This window comes from Pagrus pagrus, assembly GCF_965226575.1.
Source record: "Pagrus pagrus genome assembly, chromosome: 8".
In the NCBI taxonomy this organism is placed as follows: domain Eukaryota; kingdom Metazoa; phylum Chordata; class Actinopteri; order Spariformes; family Sparidae; genus Pagrus; species Pagrus pagrus.
Window position 1 is genome coordinate 3,071,746 of NC_140192.1, and position 15,974 is coordinate 3,087,719.

Below are 15,974 nucleotides of genomic sequence, written 5' to 3' on the forward strand. Positions count from 1 at the left end.
TGAAGGATTTTTTTTTTTTTTTTTTCAGCAAAGCACTTGAGAATTTGCATGTTGCAGTTGACGCTCACAGACGACACTCACACATCCTAAATTGTCCACTGTCCTAAATTTTGAATCAACGGGAAATCCACAAGTATTTTTCTGTTGATTAACTTCTGAATGGATTTCTAAAAATATCCGGGCATTAAAGATGAAGCCTGACTCAGTTTGCCTCACAAAGAAACGCTCAGTATATTTAGCGACCCATTTAAGCAATTTATGCTTTTTTTTGTATCCGTCTGAGAGAACTACCCCATCAACGAATGATTAACTATCGGACTTTCTATCTGCCCTCGCTCCTCACACATGCTCTGCAAAGACAGACTCTCTCTCTATAACGTCTCTTCCTGTAAACGCAGTGATTGTGATGCGACTTATGCTGTTGTGGTGCAACCTGGTTGTTGCAACGTCGCTCTGAGCAGGTTGGTTTTGATCGGCTACGTGATTAACAACAAGCTTCCTCAACGCGCGGCCGGTCCTTGAAAATCAACCTATTAACATTGAGATTTGGAAACCTGGAAAAACACTGGGCTTATCAAGGCTTTTAGCTCAAAACCCCCAAAACAATGAGCTAAAAGAGGCTAAAAGGCTCAGAAGAGAGACTGCAGGCTTGTTTTTTTATTTCCTTGCATGTCAGCCGGTGACGGAGCTGTCTTGTGCCTCCCAAAAGGCCGGTACGTGTTCTCACTCTTACTCCCGTTTTTCTGTGTCACATGTGGTGCAGGAGTGATTTGGACCTCTGCGACTTGAAGATAAGGAGGCGTGAGGATGACAGTCCTGCGACAGGCATGGCTGCTCAGAGGAACAGGTGAAAGCAGTTTTTACTGTCATTTTTTTGGTGATCTAAAACAACATACTCGTAGTACAAACCCGTCAGTCATGCTGAGATGTCTGTGCAGTCAGTTATATTTATATCACTTGGATAAAGGCCTTCACAGGGACGCTACAGTCATGGAAAGGTCTTGTGTTGTTGTACAGTGTGTATGTACAAGATAAAGAGAGAGGAATGAGTTTAATATTCACTGTGTGATCTATTGTATACAGCAGTCTGATTACTGAGGCCTGCCAAGTTAACACTGAAGGTTAAACTATGATCAAAGACAACAATAAAAAGTTAATTTAATTCAATTTTGCTCTATCAAAGAAATATATTTAGTTGTGGAAGACATTATCCATAACCTGGAACACAACCAAAAAATGGTTTCTTATTTCTAGAAGCTTTGATCCACTGCCAGAGGCTGAAATTTCACTATTTTCCAGTTTTTCCTTTTTTTTTGCAGTCCTAAATGTTATATTTAAGGAATAATAAAACTGCCTCAGCCTGGTGTCAACTGCAGAGAAGCAAGTGCTGATAATCTCACATCCAGTTATAACTCTAAACAAAACTGAAGGGACAGTGAAACAAACACCAGACGAACACGTCCAATGTTGCTTGAAACCATACGGTCTAATGTGACAGGCCAAGGAGACAGTCCTGCCAAGTGTCAGACTCCCGCTTAAATAAACTGTTTCCGCCACATGACACAAAATGATTCCACCGTGAGTGACTGGCGACTCATTAGCTCGCTCCGACTTCCTCGCTGACGAGGCTGATTTTTCCAAACACAGCGCTCCAGACGGCAGATTCTGTTGGGTTTGCGCTGAGCTTTGCGACGGGAGCATCCTCCCTGCAGCTGCACTCAGGAACACGACCACACTAATGCACGCCGTCTCAATATTTCATGGGCGAGGTGCATTGATATCGACTGGGCTGAGGATATCTGCCATGTGCTCTCTACATTATTCACTTCCATCTCTTGTGGCCGGGCTCATTTGTGTTGACAAAGGACTAGATGAGAGGATGTGATTCAGTCTGTACGGCTCACATTCAACTATTTTTATCCCCATTGTGGACTCCGCTGCGCTGGAGTGACATCACTCCTCCATTTCCACGTTGAATCATTTATACAGCGGCAGGGTCGGAGGTTGACCTCCACTAAAATCTGTTCAGTCATCAGCTGCACATCCATGCTGATTATCACTGGACCACATATACAGGGAGATATTCTGCACTTGCAGAGGAACATGCACTTGGTGACATCTTTTCACCGAAGCATTTTAAATATTATAATTATATATGCACCCCACAAGTCAGTCTCGCCGGTTGATCTGACTTTGAGAAACATCTGTTCTAACTTGGAGCTGTTGTTAAAGTTGCCACCAGACGTGATTTAAATGCTAAACACAATCAGAACAAACAACAAGTATTGCCGTTTTTCTTATTCTTCTATAAAAAATTGACTTATATTGACATTTAAACATCATTTAACCCGCTCCTGCAAGAAGGAAGCATGAGAAAGAAAAACTAAGAGTGGCCACAGGTTGACAACCACAGTCAACCCGTGACCACTCTTCATTTTTCTTGCCTCTGTGTGCGACTCTCTGCACACTAGTTGCTCACTTGATGGGTTTTACATTAGAGTTATCTTAAATTCCAGCGTGTCTCATACAGATGCTAGGTAATAGGTGGTAATAGGTACCGTCTGCGTCTGTATGAGACGCTGAGTGATGTGATGAAATGTCAGACGTCTGACTCCCTGGAAATGAGAACAGGCTCGAAAAGCAGCAAATGCAAAAAGAGGATTTTTTCAAATCTTTGTTAAAAAAAAAAAAAATTGATGTCAATGAATAAGGGATTGCTATGGCAACGGTGGCTCATGAAGATGCAGCGACCAGTAGCTCCCTTTCAAATCATGCTACATTTTTGTTTTCTTGACTTTTTTTTTAAAATCATTTTTTCAGCTCTTTTTAATGCAGGTGCTTTGGAATAAGAGCAGCTGACTCAGAATAAGAGTCATGCTAATCCAGGTTGGTTTAAGGCTGCTCCTGGTTGATGTCTGGTTGCAGGAAGCAGAAATGGATAAAATGGGACTCAACATGAAATCAGAGACTGTTGTGTCCACGTTCACCCATTCACACACACACATTCACACACTGATAGCAGAAGCTGCCATGCAAGGTGCCGCCCTGCTCACCAGGAGCAACTTGGGGTTCAGTATCTTGCTCAAGGACACTTCGACGTGCAGCCGGGGGAGCCGAAGAATCGAACCAGTGACCTTCTAATTACTGGAGGACCCGCTGTACCTCCTGAGCTGCAGCCGCACCGATTATCAGATGTAGAAGTTAGATCCAGCAGAGCAGTAAATGCATCACAATCGCTGCAGCCAGAAACAATGAAACCTTTGCTCGTTCGCAGCTGTAAACCAGCTGGTACCAGAATGTCATATCTGCTGCGTGACGTCAGAGACACAGCGGCAGTGACGCAGACGATCGCAGCATCATGTGTACAGGGATACAAGGAATCAGTGTAAAAATCATGCCATGAATTATCTGCGAGAGGAGAAGTGGGATGCTAGTGTGCATATAAATGAACTCAGTCACCAACACAGACTCCAGACCAGCCACAGACAGAATGATGAGATTCCCTTTCATGACTTTTATTTCTTCCCCAGCTCACAGTAGCAGCTGCCGATGGATCCAACTACAGAACCCCCCCACCCATACCCACCCCTTTAAATCATCCTCCAAATTTGTAATTGGACCACTCACTCTGTGGCCTGACCCACTTTTAACCAGATGTTTCTCACAGTGTGAACTCACAAGACTCACAAGCCTAAATGGCACTATGAACTAAATCTGTAGAAGGAATGTCTGAGTGTCTGACGCCGGTGTTTTATTGATACAGGATACTTTTCTTTGGGAAAGATGTTATTCAGATGTATGCTGTGAAGCCTCTTCATTTCAACACCTCGAGTGTTTATGTGCATTTATTGCTGCTATCCAACTCAATCTGTTAAAGGTCAGACAAAGCAGAGCTGAGGGGAGAATCTGAGCAGAGAGTCTCTCTGGCTACTACTGATGCTGATCTTCTCCGCTCAGTGGGAGTATAAGTTTCTCCTCTTTCAGGAAGAGGTGGAGCTGGCTTACCTCCGCCACAGGAACTCCCTCTGGGGGGCGACAGTGCAGAACGATCATCCCGTTGATTGGCACCTCCTTCCCCTGGGGGTCCTGCTCAAAGTTTTTCCTCAGGTCTGTGTGGGGAGATAAGAGGCAGCTGTCAGGTGTCAAGTGTTACGGTCAGCCTCGCCTCAATCCTCTTCGGCAGCTAACACGCCGGCCTGCCCCCGGCTCCGCACGCCACGACCTTCAAAACCCAATACAGCTCGTAGAAGATAGAGGATCCTGTGGCCCCTGTGCTAGGTAATCTGTTGACAAGGTGGTTTGGAGGATACACTGGGTGGAGGAAGTGCACGAGGATTGCTCTGATCATCTCGTGCATTCATGTGCATACAATAGTGACAGAGCCCAGACTGCCTTTGAGAGGTAACTGCACTGCTGCTATCCACTGACAGCCTTTAAAATGTCAGCCTTATAGGAAAGAGGGAAGTCGCCTTTGAAATTTCCGTGTGTTTCATGCACACTTAGATCATGATTATTCCCTTCATATAGAGGAAATATAAGAATGATAATTCCTTATAAACCTCCGACAGGTGCCATACAATGACATGCAAATCCTCCCAGATAAAGATTTTGACATCACATCTCTGGATTCTTACGTTGACAACAAAAGACTTCTTTAGCGTGTGATTTCTCTCAGCCGTCTCTTCAGGGTCGTATACCCAATCAAGTTAAAAAGAGTGAATTCAACACAGCGCAGGGCTCTTAGATTACCTGTAACACCCTGTGGCAGCAGTATTGGATTTGGACAACACCAGCTGTGAATAGCTGATTGTGTCTAAACTTGATCAGACAGCATTTGTTTCTGGGAATTGATTATTTCACCACCGACAAATCTGATTCGTTTTTCTGTTAAGATAATGTCGGCTCGCTGTGTTCTCACAGTTTGGTCCGAATCAACGAAGGAAAATTTGCAAAAATGGTCCTGCTGTCTCTCAGCTCCAGACTGTTAGAGGTTAAACTCCTGTGAAGAGACAAAGTAAATCAGTTTTGGTGAGCTGTCACTCTGTGTGATCATAATACGACCGGGACCTCCAGGAGAAAATCATGGTTTTTGTCCCAGTGACTGACAGCTAGTCACACTTTCCTTCACTGTACTTGAGTGCTTTATTTTTTTGTCTGCCTTTATCTTTCTTTTCTTTTTTTTTCTATTTGTCTTCTGGTCTGATGGTCACAAGAAAAGCTCAGGTCACTCCCTCCTTCAGCTCTGACAAACCAATCAGTGCTGGCTAACGTAAAGTGCATCAGTACCAGTGTGCCGGCGCTGAAACGACCCAGACGCTAGATTAAAAAGAACTCTGGTTTACTGACATCAAGACAGATTTTACCTGCAGTGAGGGCCTGATTGAGCGGATCTTCATTATTTTTTGTAAAAGTCCTACACTGCAGGTTCAGCTGTTCTTTGTCTCAGGTCTGGTTGACTATTCACTTCTCACTCTTCACTTTTCTTGCTCATTTGTCGCATTTTGCAAAATGCTACAAGATGTTTGTGTCACAGCTGCTGCAGCACTGACCACCGAGCTGTTTCCATACTCACAGGCGATGCGGACGGTTGCCTTGCGACTCTTGGAGGTGCCCAGGTGGCTCCAGGCCACGCAGAGACACCAGTAGTCCTCGGGACCGTGAAAATCCTCCACTTGCTGTCGAGACACATTGATCATCACCTCACGCACCTTCAGCCCTGCGAGGACAGAGAGGATGAGATAGTTAGAAACCGCTGTATAAAATGTGTTAGATGTTCTGTAGATAAAATCTGTGCGCTGACACGGATCAGACAGGTTCAGAATCTGTTTCGGTCGTTGTGCTGTGTAAAACTATGGACAAGGTTTGGATTCGATTAGTTTGATTGGTTTGATTGTAGCATCCGCTTTGGGCCATTTGGTTGCACAACACGAATGAAATGATTGAATTAATGTCTCCCTCTCTCTGTCTTTCTGACGGAGACAATCCTCAGTAATTCCTACTTGGAAGCAGGAAGAGAAACAGCTCACAGCTGCATTAGCTTCTGGTGAGCTAATTAAATAATGCTATGAATTTACCTGCTATTACCAGCTGATTGGAGTAATGTTGTTTTTTGCAGGAATCTGGTTTAAGTGCTGGATGAATTACATGTTTGACCTGATGATGGCGCTAGAGTAAAGGTCAGAGACTCACTCAGGCGATCACAGGTCACACATGAATGTTTGTACAAAATGTAATGTCATTATGTCGAGTAGGAGTTGAGATGTGTTGCAGACGGACCCACAGCCGTGCCACCATCACAGCTGAGAGTCCTGCTTTGAGTCTTGAACTGGGACGAGCTTTCGCTTTTTTTTTCTTTAATCAGTCAGGCTCATGAAGGTCAGGTCACGAAGAGGCCGGGTTCATGCCTTTGCTTTAGGCACGTGCAGAGCTAGCGTAAAAGGAGAAAATCTGAAATAGTAAAGCCCTGCATTCTAAATAAGGGTCTTTACTGAATCTTAAATCAATACCTCAATACGTCCACAGGCTTGTGTCAGTGATCAATGGGTTTTACAGGATTAGTTATGCATAAGTTCTTAGGAAAGGCTGACACACTTCCTAAATCAGTGCTTTCTCCCTCCTCTCTCTCTGCTCAGCTCTGAGAGCATCGCTAAGGAAAATTGGCAGAAACACAGTCCCTCGGGGGCTCTACTGTATGTTTTGAGCACTCAATGCCTGCTAACAAGAGGAAAAGCTAAATCAGCTGTAGCAGAATTAGCATTAATAATTTGGACTACACTTAAACACTTCAAAGAGCATGTGTAGGCCCGCCGCGCGAGTGACACAAGGACAATATAGCATATTATGTAACACAAAAGGCATGTGAACACAGCGCGCAGTACAATGCTCTTGTTCTTTTGAATGCATTAAGGAAGAAGGGAGAAAAAAGCCACTCGAAAATCCTCTTAGGCAACACGCTGTAAGCCCATAGTTGGAAGTGTTCGTCACCCTGTCATATAGCTTCAGATGGGTATACAGCACCCATTTTTAATCTGAGTCATCGGCTTAGGGCCTGTCACATATGTTTTCTCACTGCTCCTCGCAGCCTTTCTGCAGCCTGCAGGCCTGATACCCACGGCTGGATTAGAGGACGAAAAGAAGTGCAATGTGCTCGGGTCTGAAAAAGACCAAATAGCCAAACCCCATCCACCCCTGACTCCTCTGGCTCGATGTGCATCCACCCTCTCTTATAAATAACGCTTTAATCTGACATGCTCTTACCAAAGTCAAACAGTCTCATACTGCGGCTGCACAGCTTGAGAAGCGCTGAGCAGGCTTCCGTATGAATGCCAATTAAGCCCGAGTGAATGGCAGCGGGGCTACGCCGATGGATCCACGCTGGTGTTCGCGGTGAAATTAAGAAATGGAGAACATTTAGTGGCGGGCGGTCTCTGCCGTGCCGGGAATAAATGACAACAACAAAAAGAGTGGGCTTCTTCCTTATTTGTCACACCAAACATGCTTGACAAGTGGTGAAATTGTGATACAAATTAGGCTGGTTCGTCTCAATGTGGTGCACTGCGGTGTACGTGGTGGACCGGGGTGGTTTGAATTGTGATTGACGGGCCTGGGGAGAAAAAAAAAGGCGTTTTTTAAGAAAAAGGGAGAAAAAAACAAAGCAGCAGCTCTACGGTTGGTGCCTCCTAGTCGCAGCCCCTGTAGAGACTGAAACACAAGCATAATTCATAATTTCTTGAGCAGCGGCAGAGAGCTGGCAAGTGACAGTGAACGTGCGGGGAGAGAGACAGCAGAGAAAATAATGACTAATGGCTTTCCATGATGCCCTAAAAAGTGTGAGTCTGTGTTTTAGTGAGGAAGAAGAGGAGGAGGGGAGGGATGACAAACAGACTGATGGAGGGAGAGAGAGAGCGAGAGAGAGAGGAGAGGTGGCGGTAAGCTTTCTCAGCAGAGCGACACATTTCCTGGAGACCAAAAACCGGCGTCGACAGGTGGTTTGCCGGGGAGACGGAGACTAGTGCTGCCACTGTGTCATCTGTCAGCCCTATTTGTTTATAGGCAGAACACTGTTGACAGGGCTCATTAGAGTAAACCACTTGATCTGCTCTCCTCCCCAATCCCCCTGCTCGCACTTCTCCTGAGTCACTTGATAAATCCATCCAAAAAAGGCTGAATCACTCCGAGGAGGACAAGATGGCTGAAATAAGAACCAGAGACTATGGGCTGTTTCCCAGAGTGTTGCTGCTGTGAGCTTTGCCACAGTCCAGCGTATTAACTTGTGGATGTGGATGACAGGATATCATTAAATCTGTTGCATTAAGATCATTTCTGCTTAAAAGCTTTCAACGTTATGTGCAGGAAACTGTTGTCCTATGTCATCTTCTCTCCACCGGTTCTCTTCTGTTAAACATATTTTCAGGATAAGTCATAATCAGCTCTGCTCTGAGTAATGTTAGGGCGGAGATAGATAAATAGGATAATAGCCTAATGGGTGGCATTAAATACGTCTCAAGTGACCGGATCTTAATTTCCGGCTGTTTGTGCAAATATTTTTACACAAAGAAAGTAATATCTTCATGTAAAACATTTTCCGAATGAAGTCAAAAGTCAAGAATTTATTGTAGACAGTTTATACAGTTTCTCCTGAAGGCTCAAAATTGATTTTTTGGTGATTTTTTCCACTTTGTTCTCCAAAGAAGTTATCAATATTAGTTACTGTTACATGTTTACTGTCAATAGGTTATGTTCTTTAATACATCTGGTGTAAATGGTGAAATTATTTGAAACAGTTTGTTCGAACAGCTGCTGGAAGATACGACGCACTTCAGACACAGAAGCACACAGGATCAACTAAACATGAACAAACCAACGATGCCGCACTTTACAAGGAAAGAAACATCTTCATTTATTGTATTTAATCCTGATTTTACAAGAAGGCACCAACGATGTAAAATTTGCTGTAGCCATTTCACCAAGTTTGTTAAGATTCTCCTTGTGATGCAACTCTTAAAATCACTAGATTTGTAAGGGAGTCTGGGATGATGCCGTTATTAGTGACTTTGCTTCGTCCATGACTTTTACACACATACAGCAGCCCATTTCTTGTAACAGTTGTGTAAAGCAGATCAGGTTGAATGAAGAGGTTCGATGCCGCCTTCAGCGGCTCTCAAGGTGTGAAATTGCTGCTCACCTCAGGCCAACTGCAAGTAAATTATGGCAGCGGCTGTTGAGTTAGTGGGTTTGACAGGAGGCGACCATCGATCACAGCCTCTTTTCTATACTCAATAAACCTTTCTGGCTGGTTTAGAAGGAAAAAAAAAGACCGAAAGAAACAGATGCTACTTCTTGATCCACCTTCCGCTGTGGCCAGTTGAGAAGAGTTAGCTTCCCCTCCTGTGTTTTTATATCAGTCGGTGGATTTACAACACAGATATGCAAATCGTGTGATGGTGTAGCCGGTTTGAGACGACGCTTCCCGCCGCGGCAGGCGCCGTAATAACGGACACTGCATTCACATCGGCCAGCAAATCACATTCTGTGTGTTTATGTTCTTATCAGCATGTTTTACTGTGTCATCTCCTTTTTGATGCCTTACAGGAGCTGTGCAGATCCCTTTACTGATACATACGACCGTTAAAAGGACAGATGCTCGTATCTTCACTCGTTGTAAAGTTCTGCAGCGTCTGCATGCTAATAAAGCTGAAATCACATCGCTTTATTTATCAAGAGCTAAACGCGTCGCCACAGGTTGTGTTTCTTAAATGTTTTCTATATATTAAATTATAAAATACAGCACATGTATCATTATATGTCATATTATAACCTGAACATGTACACTTTATATCGACAGCGCTTCAGTTGTGTTAACTATTATTACATTATCTACATTATTCTACATGTTGAGGTCAAATTGATGTAATTTCTGTGCATTCATGTCAAAAAGGTAATGGAAAACAGATTGGTAGAGATTAATCTGCAGCTGAAAGCAGTCAAATAGCTACTTGTAATGGTTGCGATATCAAATATTAAATATAATATAATATATGTAAGGGATAATGCCCGACGAGGTCCATTATCAGGAATTAATGAGCGATGTGGAGGCCAGAAGCGTCCGACGCACAGTCCATGAATGTGTGACATTATCCCTACATATATTATATCATTACATATATTTCTTATATTTCATATAATATTTAATATATGGTCATTTGCTAAAGAAAAAAACAAATATAGATTTTTTATAGTTTTTCACAAGCAGTAACTCTGTTTCCTTGGCAACACCTGCCACCTTTCTAGCTTCAAACAGTGTGGGGACCTGTTTTCTTCTGAGAACAGCTTGTTTATTCACTTATGGAAAAAATACATTTTTCTGAGTTTGCTTCATTACCTCAATAATATTGTAAATGTAAAAAAAAGTTTCTCTAATCTCCATTCTCCAAATCTCAATTTTTGATATTTTAATTGTCACATGCCTGAGACAGAGGCTAATAATAACCAATAATCACTCTGTCTTATTTGTTTGCCCATGTGCTCGCCAGCTTGCTTGTGTGCCGCCCACATGCTGTCAGAGCGACGGGAGACATTTTTAAGTGAAACCAACAACACCACACTTAAAATCTCAGAACAACGTTAGCACATTAGCGTCATCCTCCATCGAGGTTTCATTACGTCCACCTCAGCCCGCCGAGTAAGACTAGTCTCCCCACACACACACACACACACACACACACACACACACACAGGACTTAATGCTGACAGAAGAGTCCTGCAGGTACTGTTCTGAAAACTCTCCCTGCTGCTCAGTAACTGGAGCACTTATAGTGCCGAGGCTTTGTTCAAAACGAATCCCTAAATTAGCCGCCATTTCACTCTGCCCACATTCATATTGCATACCAGCATAACTGGCTCCATGCACACAGACATACACACACACATACGTGCATGTGCATGGAGCCATTAGAGTCTATTTCACCTATATTTTTGGGGAAAGGACATTTGATAGCACATCATTTTTTTTATTTCCTCCCAGAAAAGAGAAACTTTTATCTCCGAAGTCCATTAGGCCCCGTGCCCACTTCTTGGCTGTGTAACTGGAGACAGTCCCAACCCACAGCCGCGTCTCCTTGAAATGATACCCAATTTCAAGGCTGCAAAACGTGAAATCAAGCCTGACGAACCCAAAACATACCACTAACAACCAACACATCTTTTATGTTATGAGAAGGCGAGAACAGACGTGACACCATCCAGCGACGGTGGGAAACAGCAGCAATTAGAACTACAGTGGCTCATAAACAAAGAACAAGGACGAGCTGTTTTGTGCGCCTGTGTCCGGTGGGGAGCTAGACGCAGATTGATACATCAAGTCGGCCCCCTCAAGTGAGAAGTCATCACTGGCTTCAGTGTTTCAGTGTAACTGGATACGGCACGGTCGTTTGCAGGGAGAGAGAGAGTTTATCTTTCCACATTCATCCCTATTTCGTTTCTGCTTCAGGTAGCATCTATAAAACGAGTTTTAGACTACACCATATTGAGCACATTAATTCTAATCATTGGAACTACACTCCTTCGTGTTTTAGAGCAAAATCTGTCTAAATTATACCTGTATTAGCTTCATTATCTCCACAAGTGCAAGTCATTTTGTTGTTGTACTGCGGTGCAGCGCTGCCAAATGAGCAGAGAGGAAAACAGTGAACTTATGCGGTGTACCGAGTCCATCAGCATCCTTGGTTCAGTGCCCGCCAGGGACGTTTGTAGCATGTCGCCCCCTTCCTCCCTATCCCCATGTCAACTATCGAATAAGAAAAGTGACCCTTCAAGTCCTGAATTCTGTCCTGCTGAAATCATGCGGCACAAAGCAGCTCCAGGAGTCGTCCTGCATCTCGACTTTCTCGGGTAAGTGTCGCGGAACAACTTCCCAAGGGTCAAAATTGGATATAAAAACACTAGTGCATGCATCGATACTCTTGTGACGGCTCAGGTATTAAAGCTGAACCCGCTGAGTCATCAGCAGCGACAAAAGGCTCCTTTCTCTCTCGTAAAAAAAAAAAAAAAAAAAAGAAAAATCAAACCTTTACAGCCTATAGTCCTCAGCCCTGGCAGCAAACATGCGGTAAGGCTAAATAAAATCATCTCGAGGAAAAAGAGAAGTTATAACCCTCTCCTTTCCCCCACGGAGTATATAGTGGTGGCGAGAGGGTGTGTGTATATATATGTGTGTGTGTGAGGTGTATTGTCCGGGCCACGTTCGGTTAACAACCCCATTAACTGGCTCACAAAGCAACCCCGTGGCAACAATAACATCAATCCCGGCTTTAGAGGCCATTATGTTTCAGCACACCGCGCTGGAAAAGTGAGGCGAGGTGAGGCTGCAGCAGTGGAGTAGCTCGAAAGGTGGGAAGGTGTCGCCGCCCGCTTGCCGAGCTCAACCCTCTCCGTCCAGCCGGCAACCACCACGCTGACCACACACACACACACATCGACAAGGCTCCAACATGCCCCCCTAAGCTGCTTGGCAGGTGTGGACCGAGGCCATTTATCTGCTTTAGTCAGGCCTTCACACTCCACGCACACTTGCACACAGTTGTGTTTCAATCACTTCTGGGGACATCACATAGACTTGCATTGATTTCCGAGAGCCTCACCCTAACCATAACCACCCTTATCTTAACTAAAGCCTAACCTTACCCAAACCTTAAACCGAGTCTTTACCCTAAAACTTTATGATTCATGTTATGGGGACTCACATTTTGAAGGCAGGTCCCCACAGTGTGAGGGAGTTATTGGATTGATGTCCCCTCAAAGTGAGTAATACAAGTCCACATCCTCACATCAAACCACACACACACACCTTATGTCCAAACACTGTCTCGTTATGTACACGTGCCTACATGGAAAACCCATACAGGCAGCACAGATAGCATATTCCACACATGCCCAGATGGCCGAGCTACACACATAATGCACATTGACTATCATACAAACACACCCCACGTAACAATATGTACGCACAGATAAATACTCACCACCCACGCCCCAACACACACCCACAGCATACCACCCATCCGTGCACACACACGTGAAGCGTCTTCTGCAGCGTACGAAGGCGAGAGCTTTGTCTGCTCGCTGCTCACCGATGATAACATTCACACTCCACAGATGCTGAAAAGAAAGGTCAATGATCCCCCCCGCACTTTCACTCTGCTGCATTGGTAACTATTGAACACCAGGATTCTATATGAAAACATGTTTGTGTGCAACTCCAAGTGCTTAATAGCCAGATTCCTCCGAGGGAGGCTTAACTGCCTCAATTAAAATCACATAAAGGAGAACGTGCAGGTCCCAACAGCATAAGCACGTCTTCTCTTTTAGAACAAACAAGGATAAAGAGTTTCCCCCTGATAGAGTCAGGTGGATGCTGCTTTCCTCACACACTCCCAGGTTGGAGGCAGTAATCACGATTAGGGAAGTGCCGAGAGAGGCGCCGCAGATGAATGACGGCTCCCCCCCCCCCGCTGTCCCAGACATATGGGTGGGAGGAGACCGGTTTACACCGAGCACCCTGGGCCCAGAGGATCAGTCAGCTCTCCCAGCGGGCGCCCCGCTGAGCGTCTCCCAGATTTGGTGAGACAGGGGGGGATTTCATGGCAACTGTGCGAGGAAGTGCTGAGGGTTTCTTCACAATAGGAAATAGGACAGAGTTTACTTGAGGGGATGGAGTTTAGAAAAACCCACCTACGCTCAGTTTATCTCCCGAGGCTGTCAGAAATCAATCACGGTGGCTTAATCATGTGAAAGTCTTGGTTTGCATTACAGCAGGTAGCATTAAACAGAGGTGTGTGAGGATAGGACGTTTTAAAGGGCCAATACGTAAGAACTTTAGTTAAAAACGTTCAAAAATGAGCTACAGTTATCAGCAGAGTGTGTATAAATAGCAGTTTTGATGTTGTATGATGACAATGTATTGTGTTGGAGAGATATCTACTGAAGTTACCATGCTAACCAGCTAGCCCCAGGTCGGCTAGGTCCAAAGCTCCTGTGCTAGCAGTGTAAACACTAAAAACTCACCTGGTTACTTTTTACCTTCTTACATGCATGAACTCTAATTATTTACTCATAATTGCCCTTGAACACACATGAGCACCAAACAGTCAGCAAGCTAAATGGTTAAATGGTTTCTGAAGATTCATTCAGTTGGTTTATGAAGCAAATGTTGGAGGTGACACGATCGTAAGTTAATACAACAAACCTACTGCTGAAGCAGTTGATCCAATGATGTCCATGAGTATGGACATCATTCACATTTTCTTAAAGACAGTTAATAATCACTGGACAAGAAACATTTGCGAGACGCTGCCTGTTGGCTTGTGTCAACACTCACAGATGTTGTCAGTAGCTTCTGTGTTAGCAACCACCTTTTTTTCCCTCAGCAATTAGTGATTTTATGCCACATATTCATCTGAAACCATAATCCCGAAGGTCAGTGTGAAAGAGGGACCCCAGAGTCTGCAACAATGAGCTTTTGTTTCACAGATACAGTATGTTTCACCAAGGCATCACTATTTCTTTGTCCTTGTAGTCTTTCTTTATCTTTCTTTTCTTCGCAATGTCTTTGTCCTTTTAGCAAATCACCATGAACCTCCCAAGGTCGCCGTTTAACTTCTTCATCGTCTATCGTTGCTGGTCCATCCTGCACTGCCTGCCATACCGCAGTTCCTTGAGAAGTGATTTACTCATCCCATAGAAAATAAACGGGCGTACTGCTCCTGGCGCCGTGCTACGTAAAGCGAGGCGAAAATTAGCTTCACGTTTAATTTGAAATCTCCTCCGTCCACATTCAAAAAGGTGTGTCCAGGTTTTCAACGGCAGATACAAGAGCTGTAGATTGAGCCTGCCTATATTCTGTATATTCTCCTACAGATTTCATTCTTGTGATCATCACACTTGAACTCCCCAGTGTTTGACAGACTAATGAAATTCTGTGGCTGCAGCTCCTTATGGCAGGGTGAGGCAGATTCCATTACAGGCTTTACAGACTGACACCTCAAACACTGTTGAGTCAAATCCTAATCCCATATTGGTCTCAGCCTTGGTAATATTCTTTTCATATAGCTCCCCTCATATTTCTCCCGCGCTCATGTCGCAGATAGATATCAGTGGAGTTATTAGTAGAGTAGAAGGCACGGGAGATAGCTGGAAAAATTAGACAGCGGTCCCGGCTTATCCGAGCTTCTATGCAAGGATTCCTTCAACTACTGTGTCCAAACAGCCATCTGATGAGCTGACTGGCACCATATGCATCATAATTACTCTGAATATGATTATAATGAAAGCAGCTGTCACTGTATTTATTCAACTGCGAGGCAAATGATTGAGAAAGTTAGAAACTTCAAAAAACATCTAAAAACATCAGATCTTTTGAAAACTGGGAATGTTGTGCTGCTCCTCGGAGAGAGAGCTTATTGTCACATTTTATGCAGTTTGAAAACATGAATAAAAATCTGAAATCAATATTCTAATCCAGTGAAAAGAAACAGTGGAGACCAGCCGAAACATATCTAGGACCATGGCTGGATTAACATGCTAGATCCAGCTGCATAATTGTTGTGCCACTACTGACTCCTGCTATACATGGATGTCTGATTATTGTCCAAGACACCAAAAAAACATATAGTAGCGTCATGCTGAACCAAGATTTAGGTTCATTGTGTCAGTTACTTTTAAGTAATTTGATCAAACATAACTGTATGTGGGAATATGCACTATGTGAGTGCATATGGATTATGGTCTTAAAGCTTAATTATTACACTGGGCCCCTCTATAAGACCAGGACGCTGTACAATACAGCCAGCTAATAAATAAAAGCCAGATCGATAAAGTATAAGTATATTGGCTTAACATACCTGTATTGCACACACATACTGATCAACCTTTGGTACAGAAATGCTGAACATATATTTTTCTCCATTATATAAATGGTC

At 43.9% G+C, this 15,974-nt stretch overlaps 1 protein-coding gene across 2 annotated transcripts in view; it reads right to left on the reverse strand.

Moving 5' to 3' along the window:
• The window catches only part of unc5db (unc-5 netrin receptor Db), a 163,621-nt gene that overhangs the window by 67,087 nt on the left and 80,560 nt on the right, over positions 1–15,974 (reverse strand). For both annotated transcript variants that reach the window (XM_084359830.1, XM_084359829.1), the window contains exons 3-4: positions 5,573–5,716; positions 4,006–4,109 (exon numbers count right to left, since the gene is read on the reverse strand). In XM_084359830.1, the coding sequence (XP_084215956.1) occupies positions 4,006–4,109; positions 5,573–5,716 (248 nt within the window). The remainder of the gene's footprint in view (positions 1–4,005; positions 4,110–5,572; positions 5,717–15,974) is intronic.